Below are 26832 nucleotides of genomic sequence, written 5' to 3'. Positions count from 1 at the left end.
ATGAACCAATAGTATCCAAGGAGCTTCCCTTTTTTCTTGAATTTTGCATTCCTAGTTTGTATTCTTTTCCCTCTCCATGTAGCTGGTGGGGCTATCTAATACTCAGAACCTAGAGAATTGCCCACATTGAGACTGTGTCAGAATTCAATATCCAGGGCTTCTCGCAGGGCACAATTCTACTCCTTGACCTTCATGGTGGCTCTTAAATGGGATCCACTACGGAGTTCCATTCATGCAGGGAGAGCAGCACACCAGCCCTGGGGTCTCCTGTACAGAGCAGGACAATAATTGGGGTTTTCACTCTTTTGATTTTAGTGCTTCCATTAAAAAATCCCAGTGTGCAATTATCTAGATCATTAAAGTCAATGGAAAATGAGGGGACCTGCAGCAAACTAAGCAGAGATAGTCCCCATTGTCTTTCCTGAATGAGCAAACAAGCTTTATACCAGGCTTTGCAGTCACTTGGGCATTGGGGATTACAGACTGATTTACAGACTGAACTAGTGCATTTCATTGTACTATAGGGATAACACGTGCACCAAGGACCTGGTTAACTTTTACTAAGTTGCATTTCTCTGGTTAAAGTTCTGCTCTCAGGTCAGCCTGGCAGATTGTGACTCTGATATTCTGCTTCCTTTCCATTCCTGGACCTCCCAGTGGGTGTCCACTAATCATGTTGCATTGGGAGATCTGCCCATGCATGACAGCAGAATAGCATTGAGAGTGTCAGAGGAGTATTATGACTTAATAACATCCTCTCTTCTCACAGCTGTTTGTTCAAAAGGCCTAAATCCTGCTCAGAGATACAGGGTGGGTGAGGCAGTATCTTTTATTGGACCAACTTCTGTTGGTGAAAGAGAAAAGCTTTTGAGCTACACAGAGCTCTTCTTCGTGTCTAATCTAATATCTTGGGACTGACATGGCTACAACAACATTGCATAAATCCTGCTCAGTGAGGCACCAAAAGCTGCTTTCTCTAAAGCAACTAAAATCCTCATCTGAGGCCAGTCCTCTTACTCATCTACTCATTACAATGATTAGCCTAATTCAACGTACTGCTGGGGGACTGAGAAGTCACACTCACTACGGACTGTGCTGCTCTGAGTGCGAGGAGCCCAGCCCTCTAATGCACTGTATTGAACTCCTCTGTGACCCTGAGGCTTGGCATGCTGATAACTCTAATAAAACAATGACCATGATACTGAGATCCCAGCATCAAGGGGTGAGTGGTCTTTCAGGGCAGCAATGTGTGCTGTGAGACATGTCCCGGGCAGTGGGAACAAGGGGAGTGTTTATGCAAACTTTTCCAGGTGATCCCGGCCTGGGAACAAGCTAAGCAATGGCTCAGTCCAGACAAGACAGAGGTGGTTCTAGTAGGTAGCATCTGGAGAGCATCTCAGGACTGATGGTCTGGATGGAGGAGCACTGTACATCTTTTATCCTTATGTGGGGTTCACCATGTAGAGCACTTCTGGAGCAGGGATTTCTCTTACACTCCCAGCTGGTGGAGGTGACCAGAAGGGCCCGTTTATGGTTGGTGTGGTGATGGTGGCTGGTATCTCTGTAGACTAGATCACTGCAGTCCCTTCAGCATGGGGGTCCCCTCAAAGACCACTCAGAATCTTGTCCTGGTGCAGAATGTGGCTGCCTGCTTTCTTGGTATTGCTGGGCAAAATAAGGACATTTTGCCTGCAGTTCAGAGCCCACATGGATTCCCTGCTTACTTCTGGGTGCCATTCAGGGTATTGGCATTGATCTTTAAAGTCCACTTGCCGAAAACCTCCCTTTCAAATCTGCCCCTAAACCCTCCTCTTCAATCAGCCTCCCGTCTCTTCTGCTCATCAAGAATCTTCACATCATCACGCTAGGAGCTGCTGGCCCATATCCTGCCTTGCATTTGTTTCCTTGTCAAGCTCTTCAGGATGGGGGGCCGAGCCAGTCTGTCCCATGGCCTGGGTCCTAGCTGCTCCCTCCCTCCCTCTGCACTGGCTCAGAAGCCACAAACAGACAATGCACTCTCATTTACGGAGCCAAGAGTTGCGTATCTGGAGGCTGGGTGGGGACAGAGCATTTTCTGGGGTTTGCCAGCTCCTGAAGTGCCAGACTGAGTCTCTATGGGTATGTCTGCACTGCAATGCACAAGCCCCTTCCACCGCCATACAAATCAGTCTGACTTGGTCAGCAAGCACCTGGCTTCTAGGACCCTGTTGGAGATGGGTCAAAGCCTGAGTCCTGCTGAGAGACAGGATCCAGCAGTTGTAAACCCAGATTTAAAATGCAGCGTGGACGCTCAAGCATTGGCTTGGAAACACCAAGCACATAAGCCCGGATCCCACAAACCTGGGCTTCGTCTGTAGTGTAGACATACCCAAGGAGGCCATACCAAAAGGACTACAACTATAATGGCTACCAGAGACTTCTGACCCCATTTCCCAGCATGCATTGAGCTGGGGTGGGGACAGAAGGAATCCTGCTGGGCCAAGAGGGAGACTTCTGCATGGGGTGATCTGGACCAAGCAGTCCATGGACCAATGACAAGTGGGCGCTGCATAGCTCCTAGCAGGGGACAGCCTGACTCAGAGAAACAGCTGAAGTTTGGTTTTGGTTTGGAAGCTGGGTCCCCCTGCTGAGCTGCCATTCCTCCCACAGAGCATTCTGGCTCTGCTGTGAGATCTAGCTGCATGGATCTGGCAGCTCCAGCCCTGCAGTGACAGTATCCTGCAAAGCGGTCTGGCCTGGCTACTAAGAGCCAGCTGAGACTCAAGGAGGATCCCAGGCCAGGGAGCAGTGAGCCTGGTAGGATTGGGAAAGGGTCTGCCCCTCTCAGGGGTGAAAAATAAAATCAGACGACTTTTATTTAAGCCAGCCAGTGCCACAATGCTGCAGTGCTCCACCTCGGGACTCAGGTTTGGCATACTATCTGCCTGAGATGGTGCCAGGGGAAGGAGCCAGAGCGGGGGAGGAATTGGGAGTTTGTTATTCTGTTATTTTGGGAGTGTCATTCCTTTGCATGGCCCAGTGAGGAGTCACCTTGGGTGAAGACACCAGGTGCCAGAAAAGAACCCATGACCTAGCCCAGCCCACATGAGTAGAGGGGAGAAGCCACTCCTAATATTAGTAATAGCAAGCACCAGAGAGAGAGAGAACAGAGGAAGCGTAAGCCACACCTTGCAGGAGAGGCTATCTATCTATCTATCTATCTATCTATCTATCTATCTATCTATCTATCTATCTATCTATCTATCTATCTATCTATTATGACTGTAATATTCTACAATTATGTGAAATGTGCATTAGTATCAAAATCCACTCTTCCTATGGACAGCAGCACTTTCTGAAGAGACACATAGGCGCCTATGCAGCCTTGGGGCAGGGTTTCATTACTGTGGGTTGAAACTGGCTGCTAAAGTGCATTAAGAAAATGTAGCTAAACTTTAATCAGCAAAACTCAGCTAGCCGTGTTGTCATTCTTCGCAAGGCGATGGGGTAGATACGTTACCTTCACCACCGCAGGCACCGGGAGGGGTGGGCTCTGCTGGCCGTTCACCTGCTTCGGGCTTTCACACTGGCTGTTTTGCACCGATTTCAGGTCAGTCACGTTGTTTTCAGAGCTGTGGGAATGATCCTGGAATCAAGAATCAGTCGCCATTAGCATGTGGCACCTAATGTCCAGGAATATAGGAAGCAGCATTAAGAAACATTGTCATGTGAGGAAAAACGTTCCCTCTCTAGTCACGGAGCCAGCACCCTAAGTGGGTGTGAGCCTCCCGGCGGTCTGTGGCTGATTGGCACGGTGTTGTTGGGGATCCTCCTGAACATGCACTAGCTGCCTGCCTCAGGGCATGTGCGGACTGCAGTGATGGCTCTGCAGCCTCTGGAGCTATCACCTCTAGGGTGGGGCTATCCGTTGAGCCAGGGATATTGTTTCCAGCTCAGGTCGATATACTCACACTAACTCGCCAGAAACCAAAGTGTAGCCGCGGCAGTGGAAGTGGCGGGAGGGGCTAGCCACCCCGAGTATGTACCTAGCATCTCGGACGGGTCATACTCGGGATGACTAGCCCCTTCCTCTACCCGGGCCGCTGCAGCTACACTGCTATCATTAGCTCTGTAGCTGCCTCCAAGCTAGCATGGGTATCACACCTCCAGCTTGTGGTGCAGCCAGACTGAAGTGCTGAACCCGAGAGGCAGGCAGAGGCCCTCGGTCCTGCACTAATGAGAGTGCTGCTGCACAGCCACCAGGCACCTCCAGTGCTCCTCATACCAGGAGTGAGCTCTAAGCCTGGATCTCACCACTGAGGGTGAAGTCTCCTTGGGCAGTCCCATTCTCTTCCCATACTCCAGCCTTGGGAATAAGGGGGAGCGTGGACGAGACCTGAGACCTTCCCTGCTCGGTGTCAAACCCCTTTCACTACCCACACGCAGCCTCCGCGCCAGGGCTAGACTGTACATGGGCAGCTGTTGGTATCATGCTACCAGCAATTAAACGCTCCAGCGCCATGAGAACCGACGGATTCTGTTCCTCAGGACTCACCCAAGCCACCAAAACCCAGTTTGCAAAGATTGCTCTGTCAAACAGAGGAAACAAACTAAGAGACAGGATGAAATCTTGCTCCTAACTGGAGCTCTGCAGTCATCGCCCTCATGGGATATCCCACACAGGCAGCTTGCATGTGCAATTGTATCCATCTTCTCCTAGAAGCTTGTTTGGAATACAGTGATTTTTCAGTGCAAGTCAGAACAAACCTTCCTGATGCCCTGCCTTCGTTTATATGTGTTTCACACCAATAGCGTTTCATCAGGCCGATACAATTAGACAAACCAAATGGACAATCATTTGGCTACCTGCCATAAGTGCTTGGAAAATTGAGGTACCCGATGCCAAGTACGCTGTGTAACAAAGACATTGGAATGGAGAAGAGTTGCTTAGCCAAGAATCCGTCACTGGCAGGTTAACAATATCTCAGGATCTTTTGCAGAACACCCCAGTGCTTCCTGGGACGACCAGAGACTGATATTCCCCTGCTTTCCCCTGCCTGCAGCCTGTGCACTCAGAGTGGGTCCTGCCCGGGGATCTTGCACTAGCCCATGCTTCACAAGTGGATTTAAAGAGAAAGCACGTTTATTTTTTCAGGATCCTGAGTCTGGGTCCTCATTTGTCTCATTAAGTCCCTGTCAGAGCAAGTTCCCTGGGGACCCTGGGCAAGGCTCATGGAATTGTCCGCTGGGGGCTGCCCTTTCCCCTTGGAGGTTGATAGGGGATGCATGCACATAGCATGGCCTGCAGCTTCATCCCCACAGCAGCTGCTGACCCTCCCTCCCAGGCAGCAGCGCTCTGTGTGGCTCCCGGAGTGGCCTGCAGTCCCCCATTTTCATGGAGTTGATCTCCTTCAAAGGTATTAATTACTGTCAAATGCTGGGGAGATGCTGAGGAAGGAAAGGCCTCCCCGCAGAGCCATGTGCACAGCCACTACCTCAGACTGCAGTTACAGAGACGCATCAAGACCCGGGGACGTCACTCTGGGGGAGCTGCTGACTGACAACCTGCTAGTTACAGCACTGGCCGCACACTGATGCTAGTTAGCAAAGCCCAGCTCTCCAGCTGATTTGTCTGGAGAAGAGCATTACAGCCCCACTGCTAGCCAGTTCTACTGTCTGCTTGTACCCACTCCCCATGCCCCCTGCTGCCCCTTGGGTCTGGAAAGCCTCACCCTTTCAGCCTCACAGCCTTTCAGCCTCGATTCCTCTCCTGTCTGTGGTCTCCAAGGAGAAAAGCTGCTGACATGCTTAAAGCTGCCAAAACTACAAGGGAATCTAGGTGCTACGGTGATACAAATAATAACTACTAACACCGAATGCCTAGTGACCAATAGAAAGGGCAGAGGGGAAGCCACAGCAAAGGCATTTGCATCCTAGAGCAGTAGGGACAGGAAGAAAGATAAGCACTGCCCCCTCTTCTACAGCCAGACTCAGTCAGACCCCCTGAAAGGGCCAGAAATGTTTGGGTAGAGCCTTGCCCCTGTTGAGTGATGGCAGGGACTGGAACTGGACCTCAGGCACTGTCACAGCAGAGGCTGTTCATGTGAGTGGCAAGATCGGTGCGTGGGATTCTGCTGCAGCATCTTCCAGAAAGCATCTGGCACCAGTGGAAACTTTGGAAATGCACCGGGCCTTTGCTGCCCCACAGATCCTGCAAGCTACACAAGCATTTGGCCTCTGTTCTTTCCTCCATGCCCACATGACCACACTGCCCATCAGTCACCTGTTCTCACTCTCTGACCTGAATGCCCCTTGCCAGGGCAGGCTGGGCTGGGAGTGAATGAGCCTTTTCACAGCATGCGGCATCGAGCTAGATGCTCTCTCTCTGTCCCTTCCAGCCCAGATATAAAGCAAAGAAATAGATCAAAGGAAGCAATGAAGCAGTTAGGCTCCATGGAGACTCCAGGGCAGCTGGCTGTACAGGAAGGCTGAGCCAGGCAGGCCACATCTCTGCTTTCTTTTAAGCAGCCTGTGCCAGTCTGAGAGCTCCCAGGGATGGTCAGCCTAGGCATTGCTCCCCCTGTCTCCACTCTATATAGGAGGGTACTATGCTAGCTTCCCAAGGCCAGATTCTGCCTCCTTTGCTCACACTGAGCAGAACCTCTCTGAGCCCATTGCAGTCTGTGGGACTCTTGGCATAGGGATGGTCTCCTGAGTGTGGACTGAGACGGAGGCAGAATCAGCCTCCTTCCTAGCAAGCACACGCTTCCCCATGACCATGTGGACGGGTGGAAGGAGGTTGTTTAAAGCCCTCACTTGAAGGTTGCTCTAGGGGGTGCGTGCAAGGGGGAGAGAGAAGAGTCAGCACTGCGAGCAGCTTTCGGGAGGGCTCTGCAGTGCAGCCCCACAGTAACTCAGCAGTAAGTTCCTGAGCCCTGGGCGTCGCTTGCCCAAGGGGATGAGCACTCCTGCCCCCCATGGGGTGCAGAGTATTCCTGCATTCAGAGTGTTGGGTGGATGTCTGAATGCCCTCGCTGGGCAGAAGGGACAGGCTTCCCCAAGCTGGCTCCCAGGGCCAAGCCCTGGCCTGCCCACAGAACACTTTTTTTTTTTTTTACCTGAGTTGTCCCTGATGTGGCAGAGGAAATTGCCTCTGAGTTTTTGGTGCCTGCTGTTGATTCTGTGGAACCCTGCGAATCCTCCCTCCTGGCCTGCTCTGGAGACAGGCCATCATTGCTACTGTCTTCTTCAAAGGCAAAAGCATCAGCTGATTTAGAGAAGCTCCCCTGGGCACCTTAACAAGTGAAACAAAGGCAATGGATCAGTGGTGCGTAAACAGAGACAGCCATAGCAACGTGTGCAATGAACCATTTCAGCGGCTATACCAAACCCCCTACAATACACAAATCCAGCCCCCAGTACCTGGTGTGGGAGCACATTGAGCACAGCTGAGGAGGGGAGGGTGATTTTGATGGAATGAGCAATAGCCCCTGGGAACAGTGCCCTGATTCCAGTATGGGCATTTCAGATATTCCTGGCTGTGATGTGGAGCTGTATTTTGTGCAGCATCTTTCATACAAGTGTTCAAACATAGGCATCCCATTGGCGTGCCCAAGAAACAACTCCCGGAAAATCATATCAGGTTTTGGTGTCTCTGTGCCCGTTTTATGCCTAATACTCTGTACACATCTGGGCCTTCTAGTAAGGGGCTCACAGAAGTGCAGCTGAGATCTGAGCTGAGATGGAGAGTCCATGAGGGGAGAGGTCAGGCAAGCTGCTCAGACTGCAGGAGCGCCAGAGGACAGTGCCCTGCAGGATCATGTAGAGAGACAGGGAAGAGCGTCACAGAGGGCAGTAGGGAGAGATTTTGAAAAACCTGCCCCATTGAAATCTCTATGCTGCAGACAGATTTTGGCTTATTCTGGTTATCATCCTTTGAACTGATTTTATTTCAGATGTGTCTGTCTGTTTCCCATTTGTATCCATCTGCTCCAGAGCAGGCTGTGGGGATCAGGCCCTGGAAACTTGGGGCATTTCAATCATTAAGCCCTAATATGTGTCCTCCCAACATGGATGTGCAAAAATACGGAGACCCGGGCTCCTGCTCTCTCACTGGCCTCACTGGGCATGTTGTGAAGGCAGCACACTCGTGAGCGACACTCTCGTGGGCAAACGCAGCACAGTGATTCTGCTCCCCTCTAGTGAATGGGACGCTGTTGACTCAGGGTCTTTAGGGAAAGTGGGGGATCCTAGGAACTTGGTTAGGCAATTGGAGCCTGGGAAATAGTGTAATAGACCCCCTACTGCACCAAGTGTAGTCCATGGGAGCTGCAGGTATTCAGCACCTCTGCAAATCAGGTTGTGGGGTTATGAGCCTGAATACAGATTGAGGTACTTAACTGCAGAATAGGAGTGTGGTGTTCGTCTCCAAAGAACACCAGGACTGGTAGACTCAGGAAGTAGCTCGGGGTGAGTGTTTCCTACCTAGGCGGTTGCTTTGAATCCAGAGGTATGTGAAACTGTTCTCACCAGAGGGGCTAGTGCCCAGCAGCCTGTGTGAAATGACTGAGCGGGGGGGTCCTCCTCCCACTGGACAAATGTTTAAATCACAAAACCAATGGATGCACTGAGCCTGTCTGGAGCCTCCGCAGAGAAGCCAAGGCGTGAATCAAACAAAGGTCTCAAATCTCCAGGCCCCTCCCCTCCCCTGGCTTCTCTGCACAAAGTACAAAGAGTTGGAAGAAATGCTCCAAATGACTAACTGCGCGTCCGGAATCCCACCAAAGCCTGGTCCAGAGGATTCCCAGGGCAGTGTCCCATATTCAGATGGACAAGAGCTCTTGACCCCAGGGTTGTGCTGATAAGCAAAGTGCTGAAAAAGCAAGGCTATTTTGCAAGACCCCCCTGGAAGGCTTAGGCAGGAAGGTGGGTAACAGAAGGATTACTGCTGCTGTGGTCATATGCTGCCCAATCTTATCATGCAGCTCTGCACTCAGATAGCTCGGGGACAGCTGGGGAAGGAGGAAGGGCTGGGGAAGAGTGGTCCACCTGTCCGTGCTCCAAGCCTAGCAGTGTGCAGCTTCTCACCAACACACTTCGACGTGTTCTGACCTCTGCCTTCTGTCTGACCAGATAGGCATTATCGCCCATTCTCTTTGCACAGGGTGTGTTCTCCGGAGGGAGAAAGCAGATGAGAGACTCCATCATGTGTGTGGAATAGCTTGCTAAGTCACTGGCCCTGCTGTCGCCAGCTATGCACTAGGGGAGCTCCTGGAGTCTGTGCTCATCTGCCCAAGGCACATGGTGGGAGGAAATACCACAGGTCCCCCAGTGCAGAGCTTGGCTAAGTGCTGGGCTACGCACTCTAGTGGTCTGGGAGCTGCTCGCCTAGCCATGAGCCGCAGTACTCCTAGCACTGGGCTCAAAGGGCTCCAGTCCCACTAACATTCATGTATCAGGAGTAACACACAAGTGGTTTGGTAGGGCTGCCAGGGTCTCCAGGGTGCAAATACCCTCAGCACAAGGGCTCCAACTATTGGAACAAACCCCGCAACCTCAGCCCCAGGGCAGCCAAGGAGAGGGATAATGAGGTAAACTTGTCTCAGTGGGCTCCTTCCTCCATGCCATCCTCTTGCCTGCAGGGCACTGCCCTGGATCTGCCTGCTGCAGCTGCTGCTGTCTCCCTCCAGCAATGGGCTGTGTTCCCCTCCCAAGGCTGTCAGGTTGTGATTTCCAGGCTGCAGACAGGCTGCTCTCCCTCCAGAAGTGCACGTGCTGCCTGCCTGGCTTCTGCCAGGATCTAACATACTCCATTGCACCCGGTGGGCACCCTGTCTGCACCTTCCCTGTCAGTGCAGGTCACTGGTTCAAGGATTTCTCTGTCACCATAAGCCTTAAGAACTGTTGTGCCAGGGAAGCTGCAGGAGCCAGCAACACCCAGAAACCAAAATTAGGTGTCATGCAGCACAGAATGGTTGTTCTAGGCCTGTTGAAACCAGCTGCTGGTTCTGGAAAGGCCAGGAAAGGGAGCTTTTCTGGTGGAAACCTGTGGAAGCTGATGGCACCTTTTATTCTTAAGATACCATGGGAGGTCTAGGAAGGGTGCGCAGGCAAGGGCATGGAGCAGTGTTGTACCAAAATATGCCAAAAAATAGCCACAGGAGCTTCAAATACTGTGGGGTTTCTGTGATGCCGAGAGCTGACTCAACGGCAGGGTGCTCAGGTGGTGACAATTGCTGTCTTGGTGAGCGCTGTCCTGAGAACTGGGTGACATAGCATGACAGATGGCAAATTATCCACCTTCAGTCTTCCTGCTGTCTGGAGCTTTGAAGGAACCCTATCAAATTCCAACACGTTACCATCCTTAGCCTCATATAGAATCATAGAAGATTAGGGTTGGAAGAGACCTCAGGAGGTCATCTAGTCCAACCCCCTGCTCAAAGCAGGACCATCCCCAACTAAATCATCCCAGCCAGGGCGTTGTGAAGCCGGGCCTTAAAAGCCTCCAAGGATGGAGATTCTACCACATCCCTAAGTAACCCATTCCAGTGCTTCACCACCCTCCTACTGAAATAGTTTTTCCTAATAATACAGCTGGGCTGGCAATTAGGAGGCATTTAAATCCCCTCCAAGAGGCGATACACACCAAACAAGTGAGCCGAGGGGACCTCAGTCAGGGACAACATGGCACTCCAGAGCATGGTTGGAATGTGCTGCCTCTTACTTCACGTCTTGATACCAAGGGTCTGCATGGAGCGGGGAGAGGGGAATGCTCGGCTTATCTCTCTTGCTCTCACTGCAATCTGCGGCTATCCATGTTGTTTCATGATCCCATGCCTCTGCTGTAATCTCAGGCAGGATGGTGTTTGCTTGGGGCTGTTTTTAGTGTACTGCGTATTGTCCTCCTGAGTGCATTGGACAGAGTGATGACAAGGACCTGGTAAAAAAGGCTATTAGATCACCCCTCAGCTATGTGGAGCACAGGCAGCCTCCTGTTGCTGGGACATTAGGGATCTAGACTGGCTTCAGCACTTTTCTTTCACCCTGTTGGATGTGATTAGATGAATATGTCAACTATACTTTCCACTGTATAAACATTTAAAATTCCAAGGTTACAGTAAGACAATTTTAAACCCCGTCATTTTTCTGGTATTGCAAAAACAAAAGACTCAAAGTTTCAGAATAGCAGTGTTCCTCTCTGCTCCGTGTCCGAGCCTGGGCTGCAGACCCCCAGGGGAATCATGGACCTGGCAAACACACCGTGCTGCTCCTTTGACTTAGGCATTTTGCTACATAAATCTAAAGGCAAGCACTAACTTCATGTCGTGCTGCACAGTTCAGCGCTCAGCATTCAAGAACCCCAGAAGGTTTGTTTAAGGATGTGCCCTTGACTCTGCCCCTTTGTGTCTGAACAGCCAATAAAGGGTAAATTCACCCACTGGTTGCTGTGCCCAGGTGGGATTCACCCCCAGGGCAGGCAAACCGTCTCCTGGTTGTTCTGCTGGGAAGAACACCTTAAACTCATGGTGGGGGCTCCTCTGCCCATCACGGGGAAGTTGTCTAGGAGAGAGGTTAAACCAGTGCATTCCTGGGCACCTTGGCCACACCTCTCCCAGGGCAGTGCCATCCCACTGTCAAGCTGCACCAGCTAGCTCCAAGCCTTCTTAAAGTAGGGATTGCATGCACCTTCCACCCCTCTGAGCCTGCTGCAGGAAGACTTGCTGTGTCAGGCAGGCTCTCAGCCTGCATTTCTACTGGCAGGAGTTGAGGCTGGCTAGAGACCACACTCTTGAATTGTGTGGCCATGGATGATTTCTCAAATAATAAGGTATTAATTTCCAGACACAAGCTGTGATCAGTTGGAGCTAAGGCTGAGAGCACATATTACTAATTTAGGGCAAAACCCCATTACCAGTACGTTGTAATTATTCTAAAACAAAGTGTTATAAACCCAGGAAATACACCATCGGGGTAATTCTTAATAGAAATTCAAAGATGCTGATATGTGGCAAAGCACAGGTAAGGCACCCAAACAACCCAGCTCTGCCCCATAGTGATGTCATGCAATAATCATAGGATTACAATTCAAATGTTTTGGAGCTGGTGGGCCCAGACTAGATTAAGCTGATTTTAAGGACACATTGTGCTTTTTCATATTTTTACTCTGATGCTGCCATTGCAGGGCCTGACAAGAGAATGACTCTAAGCTTTTGAACAGGGGAAGACATTTTTAGTAAGACCGTTTAAAATTTTTGGTTGTTAAGCCCTATTTAATTGAAGCCCCTAACAAGCACTTGGGAGAAAGGCTCTCTTTGTTCAAGATTCAGACACACCTGCCCAGTTTATTGTGAGCTCAGAAAGGTCCCATGCCAGGTGTCTGATTCTGACCTCATATCAGCTTTACGCTCAGCTAACTCCACTTACTCCTGATGTATGCTGGGGTCAATGAGAAGAGACTGAGGCCCTCATTGGCTCATCTGTGGTAGAAAAACCCTTGAAATCCCAGACATTCCACAAGCAGAAAATGGTTGGGAAGAAAAACCTTGCAGGCCGTCTTGGTGTATCACAGAAGGGCACAGAGCACAAAGCCACGTTCTTGTCCATTGTCTGTTACCTTTAAGGCCTGAGATCAATGTACGCTCTCGTGTTGCTTGGTGGGCAAGGGAGGAGCCAGGAACTGAGCAAAGTCTGAACACAGCCTCTGACCCAGGTTTCCAAACCACCCTCCCTCATGCTAGGGGGGGTTCCCTGGAGTCCATGATTCCCAGGTGGGTTAGTGTGCACATCCCAATGCACAGGCCATGACCAGGATGCCTTTTGCAAGTGTGCCTACCATAGGTTGTTTTCCAGCTGGGCAAAGGCCCTAACCCTCCTCGAGCACTCTTCCCCGAGCAACCTTCCAGCCTCCAAACCTCAGCTCTTTCTGACACAGCTGCATTCAAAGACATGGCTATGGAGTTTTTGTAAAGTAGGAAATGTATTTTTTCCACTCTTCCATCATTTAAAAACGGCTGACGAGATTTGTCTTAAACCCCCTTTAAAAAAAACAACAATCTTCAGGCAGGCACCCAGCCCAAAACATTTCAGGCTAGTGTATTGAAAAGTTACAAGCATGAGAAATCAGGGCATGACACTGGACCCTGAACTATAGTGGTATGACCCGTACAACACTGGGCCTTAAAGGTGCACATTGTGGTTCACCATGAGCAGAATATACCAAGACCAGAACAGTGACAATAACAGGGGCCAAGAAAGGAAACCTCTGCACATGACAGCATGGGAAATCTGCAGGCTTCACTCTGCTCAACAGTGCTCTGCCGAGTTGGCTCAGCATGGGCTGGAATAGCTCAGGTTCTACATGCTGGGTTCTTAGCCGAACCAAGAGTCAAAGAGCTTCCTGCTTCTCACACCACTTCCTGTGTCATTCTAAAGTCAATATTGCCAAAGAGTCTAAGTTCCTGGTGAGCAGAGCCCCTACCACTGGCTCCAGCTCACCCTGAGCACTAACCAGGACACTGAACGCCCTCACTGGGCTGCACACATAACTGGCAGGCCAGTGCAAATAATCCGTGACAATTAGTGACTGAGTGTTATTGAACAAGGAATTTGGGCTGCATGGGACCAGCTCTCAGGGCCACATTCAAGTCAATGGCAAGACTTAGTAGAGCTGGATCAGATCCCTCCATGAATGGGCCAGGATTGTGTACAGATAAGCCTTCTTGGCCTGTCACTGCTGGGATCTGTTGGGTCTCTCGTTTCTCGCCTTCAGATACTTCCTGTATTGGGAGTGATGCTGGCAGGATTGAAAGTGCCTTTTCATTTGGGTGTCTGGAACAGTACCAGCCCCATGCAGAAATACTAACAGAGAGCACGGCTGGGCTGGGCTCCATCCCTCCCGCAGGTGCTATCTGCAGGCTGACAGGGTAGTAGCAGTCCTGACCCTGCATCTGCCTGAGCACTGCAACCTGCATTTTCTAGTCTACAGCTCTCCCGCCATTCCCACTGGCCATTGCCAGGCTCCCCAGGGCTGTTCCAAACCCCAAATTACCGAGTGACAGCGTGGGGTGCTGTGCCGCAGAGCCACTGCTCTGAGTCAGAGAACTCCGTGGGGCTAGGGCATTTGGCTGTGGAAAGTGCCCCTGTATATTTCACTCAGAAAGGGCTGGGGCTCTGAGCGGGCTTTATCCCCTTGGTGAGTCAGCATGGCAGCTTAGTGTGCCAGAGCGAGCAGTCCATGCCCTAACGGCACAGCCTGGGCCAGCCCTTACCAAGACCCCAGGGTGACAAGCTGTTCGTCTCAGGTGAGCCAGAGAGCCAGGAGATGCAGGGGGGAGTGTCTTCAGCATCCTGAAGAGAGGAAACCCCTTGTGTTCACTAACATGAGTCCTGTGGCCTCTGCATCAGAGAACAGCCCCAGCCTGGCTGCTCTCTCTTGGGGCACTGCTGAGCTGCAGTGCAGACACACAGGGCCTGACTCATCCCTTCCTGGGCCTTGAGGCTGTTTACACCAGTGCAGAGTGAGTGCAAAGCACCACCTTTCTGATTGGGGACCGTTTTACACCCACTTTGCACAAGTCTAAGTAAGTGGAATGACACTCCAGGGAGTGGCAGGGGGCACCAAGGCCCACATGGTACACACAGCATGACCTCTCATCCCCATCATCAGGCATACTCATTGTCCCAGTCCTCCTGGCCACTGCCTGGCACTTCAGGCAGAGGCACAAAACCAACCAGCCAACCAAGCAAATGCCAACCAAGTATCTGTGCACTAACGCCGTGGGGGTGCCTCCCAAGCCCTGACTGATTCAGCATGGATTCACCAAGGGAAGGTCATGCCTGACTAATCTAATCGCCTTCTATGATGAGATTACTGGTTCTGTGGATCAAGGGAAAGCAGTGGATGTATTGTTTCTTGACTTTAGCAAAGCTTTTGACATGGTCTCCCGCAGTATTCTTGTTAGCAAGTTAAAGAAGTATGGGGTGGATGAATGCACTCTAAGGTGGGTAGAAAGTTGGCTAGATTGTCGGGCTCAACGGGTAGTGATCAATGGCTCCATGTCTAGTTGGCAGCCGGTGTCAAGTGGAGTGCCCCAGGGGTCGGTCCTGGGCCGGTTTTGTTCAATATCTTCATAAATGATCTGGAGGATGGTGTGGTTTGCACTCTCAGCAAATTTGCGGATGATACTAAACTGGGAGGAGTGGTAGATACGCTGGAGGGCAGGGATAGGATACAGAGGGACCTAGACAAATTGGAGGATTGGGCCAAAAGAAATCTGATGAGGTTCAATAAGGATAAGTGCAGAGTCCTGCACTTAGGACGAAAGAACCCAATGCACAGCTGCAGACTAGGGACCGAATGGCTAGGCAGCAGTTCTGCGGAAAAGGACCTAGGGGTGACAGTGGACGAGAAGCTGGATATGAGTCAGCAGTGTGCCCTTGTTGCCAAGAAGGCCAATGGCATTTTGGGATGTATAAGTAGGGGCATAGCGAGCAGATCGAGGGACGTGATCGTCCCCCTCTATTCGACATTGGTGAGGCCTCATCTGGAGTACTGTGTCCAGTTTTGGGCCCCACACTACAAGAAGGTTGTGGATAAATTGGAGAGAGTCCAGTGAAGGGCAACAAAAATGATTAGGGGTCTGGAACACATGACTTATGAGGAGAGGCTGAGGGAACTGGGATTGTTTAGTCTGCAGAAGAGAAGAATGAGGGGGGATTTGATAGCTGCTTTCAACTACCTGAGAGGTGGTTCCAAAGAGGATGGTTCTAGACTATTCTCAGTGGTAGAAGAGGACAGGACAAGGAGTAATGGTCTCACGTTGCAGTGGGGGAGGTTTAGATTGGATATTAGGAAAAACTTTTTCACTAGGAGGGTGGTGAAACACTGGAATGCGTTACCTTGGGAGGTGGTATAATCTCCTTCCTTAGAAGTTTTTAAGGTCAGGCTTGACAAAGCCCTGGCTGGGATGATTTAATTGGGGATTGGTCCTGCTTTGAGCAGGGGGTTGGACTAGATGACCTCCTGAGGTCCCTTCCAACCCTGATATTCTATGATTCTATGATTCCTTACCCCAGCTGTCCCCTGGCTGTGCAAAGAAGGAACTGGACTCTGCTTCGAGCAAGTGAGATGAAGGGATGGTAGGAAGAGACTGAACACACTGAGGCTTTCTAGCTCAGGCTGATGGAAGCTGTGCCTTCTTGGTCCTTAGCCATAGGGTAGGATTTGGGTTGTGATGTCTAACATAGGTGGAGGGGATGCTCACTCACAGACGGGTGACTGAACATGTTAGCCTCTTACCTAGGCAATTTAATGGGAGACATTTCTGGGAGGAGATTACAGTTTCCTTTCTCCTCTTAGACCTGGTGAGGAGAATATATGTGCTGCTGATTGGGGTTGCTTGCAGTGAAAATAATATGGGCTAACTTAGGTTCTGTTATGACTCTTAACTTTGTATTGGTAATTTCCTGCCGGACTCATATCTAAGTACTGCACTATATGTATCAATGTCCTTATCAATCTGTGCTGTACACACACGTGCGATACAAGACGTGCTTCTCTCATGACCTACCTTTTATCGCCTCTTTCACAGCTGAGTCAACAGGAATAATATTCTTCTCCACCAGCTCCAAAGGACCTGGTCTGAGAGCAATTTTTTCATTGAGATCATCTGCAAGTCGGGCTCTTTTCAGCTTCATCTGAGTAGCTTGAATGGACCCCTCTGCAGCTGAGTCTAAAAGGCCAAAATTGAAAGCATCAGTTCCAGGTCCCGCTGAACCTGTGCTCTAGCTACAGAACGCTCAGTGATAATGAGATTCTCCTTCTGGGATCACAGTCAAAACAAAACACATTTCAGGTTAGAGCAGTAAACACAGAGAGATCAGTTCCAGTATTCTGAGCCTGGAACACTGGCTGTTAGACTGCTCCCTAGACATAGGACTGTGTGTGGGATGGATTGTGGGTCTCCACATGGTTCTCAATGGTTCCCAGGTCAGAATTCTCAGTTATCAAGTAAAAGATTTTTCCCCCTAGATTCCAGCTGTGCAAATTCAGCCTGGGACCCTAGAGTTATGCTGGGTTCTGTCTGATCAATAAACAGTCTGCAATGAAACTTAGTTAAAAATTGTGTGGGTGATGTAGGAGCAGAATAGTCTCCAGCTCCTCTCCCCGAGCTGGACTGGCTCTGCCTGCTAATGGGAGCAGACTCCAGCTCCTTGGATGCTGAAATATTAGAGCGTGTGTAGAAAGAACCATAAAAATGATTCAAAGGCTGGAGAGAATCATGCTGTAGAGGGAGAGATGTACAGAGCTCAGTCTGTTCAGTTTATCAGAAAGAAGATTGAAAGTAACTTGATTACAGTGGAGAAGTACCTTCATGGGTACTACGAAAACGCTGGATACTAAAGGGCTCTCATTCTAGGAGAGAAAAGTGAAATAGCCACAAACGGCTGAAGCTTTAGCCAGACAAATTGAAACTGGAAATAAGGCACAAATTGTTAACAGGGAGGGTGATTAATCATAGGAACAAAATCCCAAGGGAAGTGGTGGATTCTCCATCTCTTGCTGTCTTCAAATCCAGACTGGATGCCTTTCTGGAAGGCACAAATTATGCTTTAGTCAAACACAAATTGTTGGCTTAACACAGGGGTAACAGGGTAAAATGTAATGGCCTGTGTTATGCAGGAGGTCAGAGTAGATGATATAATGGTCCCTTCTGGCCTTAAACTCTATGAAACAATGACTCTCCGAGTCCTCTCCCAGAGCTAGATGGGCTCTGGAAAGTTAACAGGAAAAAACGGCAGAATTTACTGGTCTATCCTAAGGCTCCATTGATAAATGGTTTATAAAGAGTTGGTAAATGATTACTAGAGGTTTTAATAAGTAGTTAATCAATTGTTTTTCTAGATTGTCACCAAGTCCAACATGTCAACAGATTGCTTATCACCATGATGCTAACACCTTCTATGAATGTGTTTAGAACCAGCCCTAAACACATATTACTAATGTCTGCAACATGCATCTATTGAACACTTACTAAGCCTTTACAAACCATTTATAAATGGACCCTTAATATAAAGTGTGACCAACCTGCAGTAGCCAGTAAAGTCAGGGGACATCTCTGGACCTGAAGGTACCACCGCACACCCTTATGGTTCCAAATACAACTACTCTTTGAAGAAATTCGGGCTATGGAAAACGCAAGCCTCAGAGTCTCAGTAGTGTGATGTATAGCCAGTTACAGATCTGATGGGACATATGAATTCATGCTACCCTGTGAGTGGCCATTCACCCCTGTCATCCCCATTTGTCCTTATGAAAGTCTCTTAGCAGCTGTTCTGCTCTGCAAAGCTTCTACTCTCCCAGATTAATTCAGATTAAGGTAGGTTGTGAACTGACTCCCAGGAGCTGTTCCAGAATAACTCGATGTGTAGCCAAGCCCTTTGTTTCCCCATTTGTAAAATGGGCATAATGTGAGCCATCTTGGAGGTATATGGCTGGACAGCTGTGGCAGAGGGAGGCCAGTGTTATACAATAGCTCTGTGGCAAAGCCAGAACTAGAACCCAGGTGTTCTGGTCCCCCATGCAGGTGGTATCCCTCGCACCTCCCTCACAGAACGGCAGCTGCCTAGTCAGGAGAGCACATGGAACTTCCTGTCGCTGTTTGTCCTCACTTTATAATCCCAGCTGACACGAAGAGCAGATGGTGCCTCCTGCATACCAGTCACTGGTTAACTGAAGCTTGCACCGTTTTCAGGTGACTGCACTAATTAACCAGCCAGCATCTACCTCCTACTCAACAGCTGCCCCAAACCAGAGTGCCAGAATTATGGGATGTGACTCACGCTCCTGGCAAACTCAGGCTAACACCCCAGATAGGAGGCTGCAATGGAACGTGAGGGCGATTCACTAAAGCCTGGCACCTGTGACTGGGAACTGGGGGCCTCCGTTACTCCAGCACATGGGGAAGGGATTAGCCTCCACTTCTTCCCATGCAGGGAGCAAGGGCCTAACAATTCTGGCCATAACAAATGCCTCTTCACTCTCAGGGTGAAGGAGAGCCTAGGAGCATGCCTGCTCCCTCCTTCCTCCTGGCCCCATGGGAGCCCTTCTGTGAGGGCTCCATAGGGCCTGGTCTCTGTGGGAGGAGAAGGGGCAGGGTTGGAGTGTCTCTGGAGTGAGACTAGTTTCCTAGTGCTTCAGGAACAGCGCCTTGGGCTCCCGCAAGATCCTTGCTGGCATGGAGGCTGTTGTGAAAGGTGAGGAGGACGTGGTACAATGCCTCTCTGTGGATGGCTGTGGGCTCCAGCAGAGCTCCAGAGAGCCGTGGCCTTTCTTCAGGGATGAGGAGGGCAAAGCTCAACCACAGGAGTGAACAGCTGGAGACTCAGAGAGTTCAAACACACCAGGTGTCCTGCACCCAACTAGGACATGGGGAGGACATGGCTGGCTTGTGCCAACCTTGACCCCTGGCGGAGCTGTTTAATCTGTTCCCTTGGCTGCCGGGGCAACAGTTCAGCATTCACCCTTCTCTCTCCGAGCCCTGTGCTATGGGGCAGATAGGGAACAGATGTGTCCAGAATGGAACAGTATTTGGGAGGCTGTAGGGGGCTGTGAAAAGAGGCTTCCTGATAATTAGGAGGCACCTGTGAAGTACTCAAGAAGGGCCATGAAAGAAGGGAGAGATGAGTTCGCTGTCAGCACAAAGTGTGTACTCGCTGCCCAGTCACAGAATACTCCAGCATTTCAACCTGTCATCCAGCTGATGCTCTGGCAGCATTGGCTGAACTGGCCCAGCGCTGACCCGAGAGCCTAGCTGCCCTGACTGCTCCGTGTGTTTGCGACATGTTGTTCCTGTGTGTTACGGCTCTGTGTGAGATCTCCAGCACTCCCTGCTCTGCCAAGAAAGTCAGGAGTTCTGTTTCCAGCCAGAGCAGTGAGTGCTCCCCTCCAACCTTTCAGGGCTCACTTGGAGTCTGACTGAAGGCTTGAGTCAGGATTTATTGTCTGCAGAGCAGTCTGCCTGCCCTATTGGGACACTAGCTATGTTGAAAGAGGAAGCAGTGTCAGAAATCGGCCCGAGCCCAAGACTTGGGGAATGTGCTTGGAGGACACCACAGACTGATTGCAAAAGTGATCAAAGGAAATACTTTTTCCATACAAAATACAATTAGACTGTGGAACTCGCTGCCACAGGATATCATCAAGGCCAATAAATTAGGTAATTGGACATTTACATGGATAACTGGACTATCCAGAATTACCGGAGTTAACGCTAAAACATTTAGGTAGGAATATTACATGTCCTTTGTCACAGTTTAAGTCAATCTCTGACTATTGGGGGTTAGGATTTGAACTTCATGGGAAGCAGATTATTCCACATCAATTTCTGGGTTCTTACACTTTAAGAGCATAAGAACAGCCATACTGGGTCAGACCAAAGGTCCATCTATTCCAGTATCTGTCTTCTGAGAGTGGCCAATGCCAGGTGCTTCAGAGGGAATGAACAGAACAGGTAATCATCATGTTGCCCATTCCCAGCTTCTGGCAAACAGAGGCTAGGGACACCATCCCTGCCCATCCTGGCTAATAGCCACTGATGGACCTAACCATGAATTTATCTAGTTCTTTTTTTAACCCTGTTATAATCTTGGCCTTCGCAACATCCTCTGGCAAAGAGTTCCACAGACTGACTGTGCGTTGTTTGAAAAAATACTTTCTTTTGTTTGTTTTAAACCCTCCGCCTATTAATTTCAATTGGTGACTCCCAGTTCTTGTGTTATGAGAAAGAGTTAATAACACTTCCTTATTTACTTTCTCCATACGTCATGATTTTATAGATCTCTATCATATCCCCCCTTAGTCATCTCTTTTCCAAGCTGAAAAGTCCCAGTCTTATTAATCTCTCCTCATACGAAAGCTGTTTTATAGCCCTAATAATTTTTGTTGCCCTTTTCTGAACCTTTTCCAATTCCAGCGTATCTTTTTTGAGATGGGGAGATTTGCATGCAGTATTCAAGATGTGGGCATACCATGGATTTATACAGAGGCAATATGATATTTTCTGTCTTATTATCTATCCCTTTCTTAATGATTCCCAGCATTCTGTTCACTTTTTTGACCGCCGCTGCACATGGAGTGGATGTTTTCAGAGAACTATCCACAGTGACTCCAAGATCTTTTTGTTGATTGGCAACAGCTAATTTAGACCCCTTCCTTTTGTATGTATAGTTAGGATTATGTTTTCCAATGTGCATTATTTTGCATTTATCAACATTGAATTTCATCTGCCTTTTTGTTGCCCAGCCACCCAGTTCTGTGAGATTCCTTTGTAACTCGTTGCAGTCTGCTTTGGACTTAACTATCTTGAGTACTTTTGTATCATCTGCAAATTTTGCCAGCTCACTGTTTACCTCTTTTTCCAGATCATTTATGAATAAAGCTACGTTTTAGTCATGGGTATTTTTAGTGAAAGTCACGGACAGGTCACGGGCAGTAAATAAAAATTCATGGCACATGACCTGTCCATGACTATCACTAAAAATTCCAGTGAACAAAACTTGAGGGAGGGGCTGCTCGGGGGCCCTGTGGGTGCTGGGGGAGGACGGCCCAGCTACTTTGGTGAGGGGGCTGGGGTGGCATGCGGCCCAGGACCCCCGCTGGTGCTGGCGGGGATGGGGGGGAAGGTGTCAGAAAATGTTATCTCTGCATCCTGTCCAGAGGTGACATGTACCCAGTCAATATGGGGATAGCTGAAATCCGCCATTATTGCTGAGTTTTTAATTTTTATAGCCTCTCTAATCTCCCTGAGCATTTTACAGTCACTATCACCATCCTATTCAGGTGGTCAAAAGTATATCCCTGCCGCTATATTCCTATTATTCCAGCATGGAATTACTATCCATAGAGATTCTATGATACAGTTTGGTTCATTTAAGATTATTACTTCATTTGACTCTACGCTTTCTTTCACATATAGGCCACTCCCCCACCAGCATGACCTATTCCGATATATTTTGTACTCTGGTATTACTGTGTCCCATTGATTATCCCCATTCCACCAAGTTTCTGTAATGCCTATTACATCAATATCCTCATTTAATATGAGGCACTCTAATTCACCCATCTTATTATTTAGGCTTCTAACATTTGTATATAAGCACTTAAAAATTGTCACTTTTTAACTGGTTTCAGAGTAGTAGCCGTGTTAGTCTGTAGCTGCAAAAAGAAAAGGAGTACTTGTGGCACCTTAGAGACTAACAAATTTATTTGAGCATAAGTTTTCGTGAGCTACAGCTCACTTCAACTCACGAAAGCTTATGCTCAAATAAATTTGTTAGTCTCTAAGGTGCCACAAGTACTCCTGTTCTTTTCACTTTTTAACGTCTGCCATCACGTGATCTAATTGAACGGGACTCTTTTTCATTTGACTGTATCTCATCAGATCCTCTCATCAGATCATGTGACTGTTTCTCATCAGATCAGTATTTCCATTAGTAGATCCTCCGCTAAGGGATGTCTCTGTCTAAACGATGTGCTCCTCCGCACCTGTTGGCTTCCCCCAGCCCTTAGTTTAAAAACTGCTCTATGACCTTTTTAATGTTAAGTGCCAGCAATCTGGTTCCATTTTGGTTTAGGTGGAGCCCATCCTTCCTGTATAGGTTCCCCCTTTCCCAAAAGTTTCCCCAGTTCCTAATCAATCTAAATCTTTCCTCCCTACACCATTGTGTCTCATCCACGCATTGAGACCCAGCAGTTCTGCCTGTCTAACTGGTCCTGTGCGTGGAACTGGAAGCATTTCAGAGAATGCTACCATGGAGGTCCTGGATTTCAATCTCTTACCTCGCAGCCTAATTTGGCCTCCAGGACCTTTCTCCTATCCCTCCCTATGTCACTGGTGCCTACATGTACCATGACCACCGGCTCCTCCCCAGCACTATACATAAGTCTATCTGGATGTCTTGAGAGATCCGCAACCTTCACACCCGGTAGGCAAGTCACCGTGCGGTTCTCCCAGTTATCACAAAATGAGCTAACTTTGTTTCTAATGATTGAATCCTTCCAATGGACCAGGTGCCAGCTACTGTCAAACACAGGATGCTGAGCTAGATGGACCTCAGGATTTGATCCAGTCTGTCAATGCCTATTTAAGGATGATGAGGGCTGCACTGGGCACAACATGAAATACCTTGTGCTACAAGCCCCTTACATACTCTAATTGCCATCAAGATCTGGGGCAAAGTAACCCTAAAAGTGTGTCTTGCAGAGAAACAGGAAAGCAACAGAAGATTTGGGGCCACAAGAGAGATGAAGGTTTGGAGAAATCTAAAAATATGTGAGGAACAGCTCACCCAGCCTTACCTTGTAAAATGTGCATATTGACCAGGTCTGATTGCTCAGGCCTGCTTCTGATCTTGTGCTTTAGGTAATCCTCAGTCTGCAGGACAGAAATACAGAGAATGTTAGATCACCAGCTCCAGCTAGTAAATTACATAGTGCCGGCTCTTTCTGCTCAGCTATTGGAATTGTTCGTGTTTTCGTAGGAAGAGGGAATAACTGCTTTTCTCCACTGAGTGAGCTGTTAAGTGGTACCTTATTCACTCAAGCACTAGCCAACACTTGGACAGGAGATGCCCAATGAGACAAAGTGATGCTCCTGGAATCAATGTTGACAATTCAGCAGATGGCCCTTGTAAGGTCTGTCCTTTTAAGCCTCCAGAGAGCTGCACCTCAAGACCCCCAGTACTGCTGGTGCCCAGGCTGTTCTGACAGTATGTGAAGTCTGCTGGAGCCCTGTTCACCGCGTGTGATGACTATTCACCAGTGCGTGCCTGGATCTACCCCCACAAGACAGCACAGCATGTTTCTTTTGGGGTTGGTGCTGAATCAACACCCCAGCATGGTGCGAGAGGATGCTACGCTGCTGGAAATAGATTCATAGATTCATAGATACTAAGGTCAGAAGGGACCATTATGATCAACTAGTCTGACCTCCTGCACAACGCAGGCCACAGAATTTCACCCAGCCAGCTTTTGGATGAGATGTAAAACTAGGAGCCTGACCCTCTGTACCAATTCTCTGACACCGTTTGCAAGAGAGAGGTATATTGGCTATTCCAGTGCTGATAATGACACTCTGCCTTTCTAAGTCCCCCACAGTTTCCAGGGTACTTTGCACTTCCTGATGTAAGCTGCTAGGTCCTGTTGCTCTGCATTTAACTGCTGAATTCCACTTTGTGAAATGGCTGAGAAAGTCATGCCCTCATCTTAGATACAAGGGTGATAAATGCCTTAGAAATAGATAGACAAGGTAGGTGAGGCAACATCTGTTACTGGACCAAGTCCTGCTTCACCTACCTTGTCTCTCTCTCATATCTTGGGACCAACATGGCTACAACAACACTTAGAAATAGACATGTAGATAGATACTGATATACAGTGAGACCTTCACTGAGGACAGCACTTAGTAAACAAACATCTTGTTTGCTCAAGTGACAAATTAGTATTATTATTGGAATGCCCAGAAAATGCCAGATCCTTTCTAAATAGAGAAGAAATGATGCCTGCCCAATGAGCTATCAATATAAAGGCAAATGAAAAGGGTACAGCAAACACACGGGTATATTAGCAAACACACATCTACTCACACACATGCTTAATTGTATTATTACAGTAGGAAATATAAATTATACTCAAGTTAGCTCTTCAGCTTGTCATTGTCATTCAATTGACTTTCAGATGTAGCCAATAGAGTTCTATCTGACAATTAGTTAAAGGCCATTCCACTACTCAACAGAGTTTGCCAACTACACATGTCTGGATATCAGTGAAAGAAACTTACAAGCAAAAGCAGGCGAGCTAAAATGTCCAGCATTGCAAGAGGATTGTGATGTAAGTGGCATTTCTGTTTAACAGGGGGGAAAGACAATAATCAATGGGATACTATAATACCTGATTATAAACTATACAGGAAGGAATGATTAGGTCAGAGAAATGGGGGAGTCCCACTATCTTAAAGATTCCATGGAACCTAGTGAGATACCAGTTCTGAGTAGAGAGGACCACACAGTTGAATCGGTAGAGATCCAAGTCCCAAATGATAGGATTACAAATATATGAGTGAAATGATACTCCCAGTCTCCAGTTAAAGAAAATGCTATCGAATGCACAGTGCTGAGGGTGACCAAAGTAAAATCTACATCTATAAAAGGAGTTATAATGGGTATCTCTTAGAACCTGCATAAAAACTGATCAAATGTCACTTCAGACCAGATTTTCAAAGGTATTTAGGTGCCTAAAGATGCAGATAGGTGCCAGGTGGGATTGTCAAAAGCAACCAAGCAGGTTAGATGCCTAGCTCCCTTTAAAGTCAAGGACAGTTAGATACCTACTCTCTTTTGAAATTCCTACTAGGTGCTTATCGGCATCTTTGGACACCTAAATAACTTTGAAAATCTGGCCTTTCAGATCCACATGTAGAGAAGCAACTTCTTGTCACCCTAGTGAGAGAACACAAGAGGAGGGACTATGCTAAATTGAGTCCTAAGTAACATAGAGGTAGGTTCCAGAAGCAGCTATAGTTGAGTTGCCAAGTGATAGTGACTATAATATAATTAAATTCAACACCATTGAGGGAGGATTAGAAACAGTCTAAAAGGCAGAAATCAGTCCATAGGAAGAAAGAGTCAATTTGCAATATAGCAAAAGGTAAACAGTGAGATGCCACAAAGTTCTGTGCTAGGATGGTGTTATTTCAGGTACTTATTAGTACACTGAAAAAACTGGGGAGCAGTGATGTGGAAAAATCTTCAGATGGCACAGTGTTATTTAGGTCAGTTAAGATTAGAGCAGGCTGTGAGAAACTTCAGAGGGACTTAACCATGCTCGGTGACTGGGTAGCAAGAATGCAGATGAAATTCAGTGTTGACAAAGACAGCGTAATGCACATTGGAAAGAAGAATTTACGCTGATTCTACACCCTATTAAGTTCTAAATTAATTGTAACCACTCAGGGAAAACATCTTGGTGTCACTGTGGGCAGCTTAATGATATCTTCTCAGTGTGCAGAGATGGTCAAAAAATGCAATCATAACATTAAGAAACATAAGAAATGGGATGGAGAAAACATTGAACAGAATTATGCAATTCTATAAATACATGATAGGTCCTCTCCTGGAATCATGTATTAAGTTCTGGTCACTCCATCTAACAACATATCTAGCAAAAAGAGAGATGTTCAGAGACAGGCAATGAGAATGATGAGAGGTATGGAAATACTTTCTTATCAGGTGAGAGTGAAAAGAACAGGACTGTTTAGTTTAGAGGGGAGATAAAAAGAGGTCATATGAGCTAGTGAGTGGTATAGAGAATGAATGGTGTCTCATAACACAAGAACAAGGGGAGGCCAGTAAATTCAAAACTAACGAAAGGAAATGTTTTTCTACATAATGCACTGTTAACCTGTGGAACTCCTTGAAACAAGAAATTGTGACAAATATGGCAATTTCTTGCAATATCCTTGAAAAATCTTATTGAATTAAGTTTAAGTATCTTGGAGTCCATTGTATTAAAAATTCCCAGTTTATGTATTATTGTGGAATTTTATGTAACGCCTTTAGAGGGGAGACATGGCCAATGTAAACCCTGGGAAGTGTTATAAGCTTCAAAGGACTATCTGAAACAATGTGCCAGACAAGAATGAACTTTCAGGACAAGCATAAATTAAGTGCATTTCCCAGGAAATCTCTTGGGGGAGTGCAAATGGAGAATGGAGTGGAGAATGCAAATGTACCACACCCTAGTTATGCAAAAATCCAGCCTTTTGAAGCTATGCCCTGTGGAAAGAATTATTATCTGCT

The 26832-nt window shown here is 48.1% G+C and overlaps 1 protein-coding gene across 4 annotated transcripts in view; it reads right to left on the bottom strand.

Annotated features, from left to right (window-relative positions):
* MYOCD (myocardin) overlaps window positions 1-26832 on the bottom strand; it is a 471633-nt gene that overhangs the window by 20320 nt on the left and 424481 nt on the right. For 3 of the 4 annotated variants that reach the window (XM_078848423.1, XM_078848420.1, XM_078848421.1), the window contains 4 exons: window positions 23336-23411; window positions 16548-16709; window positions 7098-7273; window positions 3500-3625 (listed from right to left, as the gene is read on the bottom strand). In XM_078848423.1, the coding sequence (XP_078704549.1) occupies window positions 3500-3625; window positions 7098-7273; window positions 16548-16709; window positions 23336-23411 (540 nt within the window). The remainder of the gene's footprint in view (window positions 1-3499; window positions 3626-7097; window positions 7274-16547; window positions 16710-23335; window positions 23412-26832) is intronic. The other variant, XM_078848422.1, reaches the window with a different exon arrangement.

This window comes from Lepidochelys kempii, chromosome 14 (assembly GCF_965140285.1).
Source record: "Lepidochelys kempii isolate rLepKem1 chromosome 14, rLepKem1.hap1, whole genome shotgun sequence".
NCBI classification, from domain to species: Eukaryota; Metazoa; Chordata; order Testudines; family Cheloniidae; genus Lepidochelys; species Lepidochelys kempii.
The sequence above is the reverse complement of the archived record's forward strand: the minus strand, read 5'-3'. Positions and strand labels throughout refer to the sequence as shown.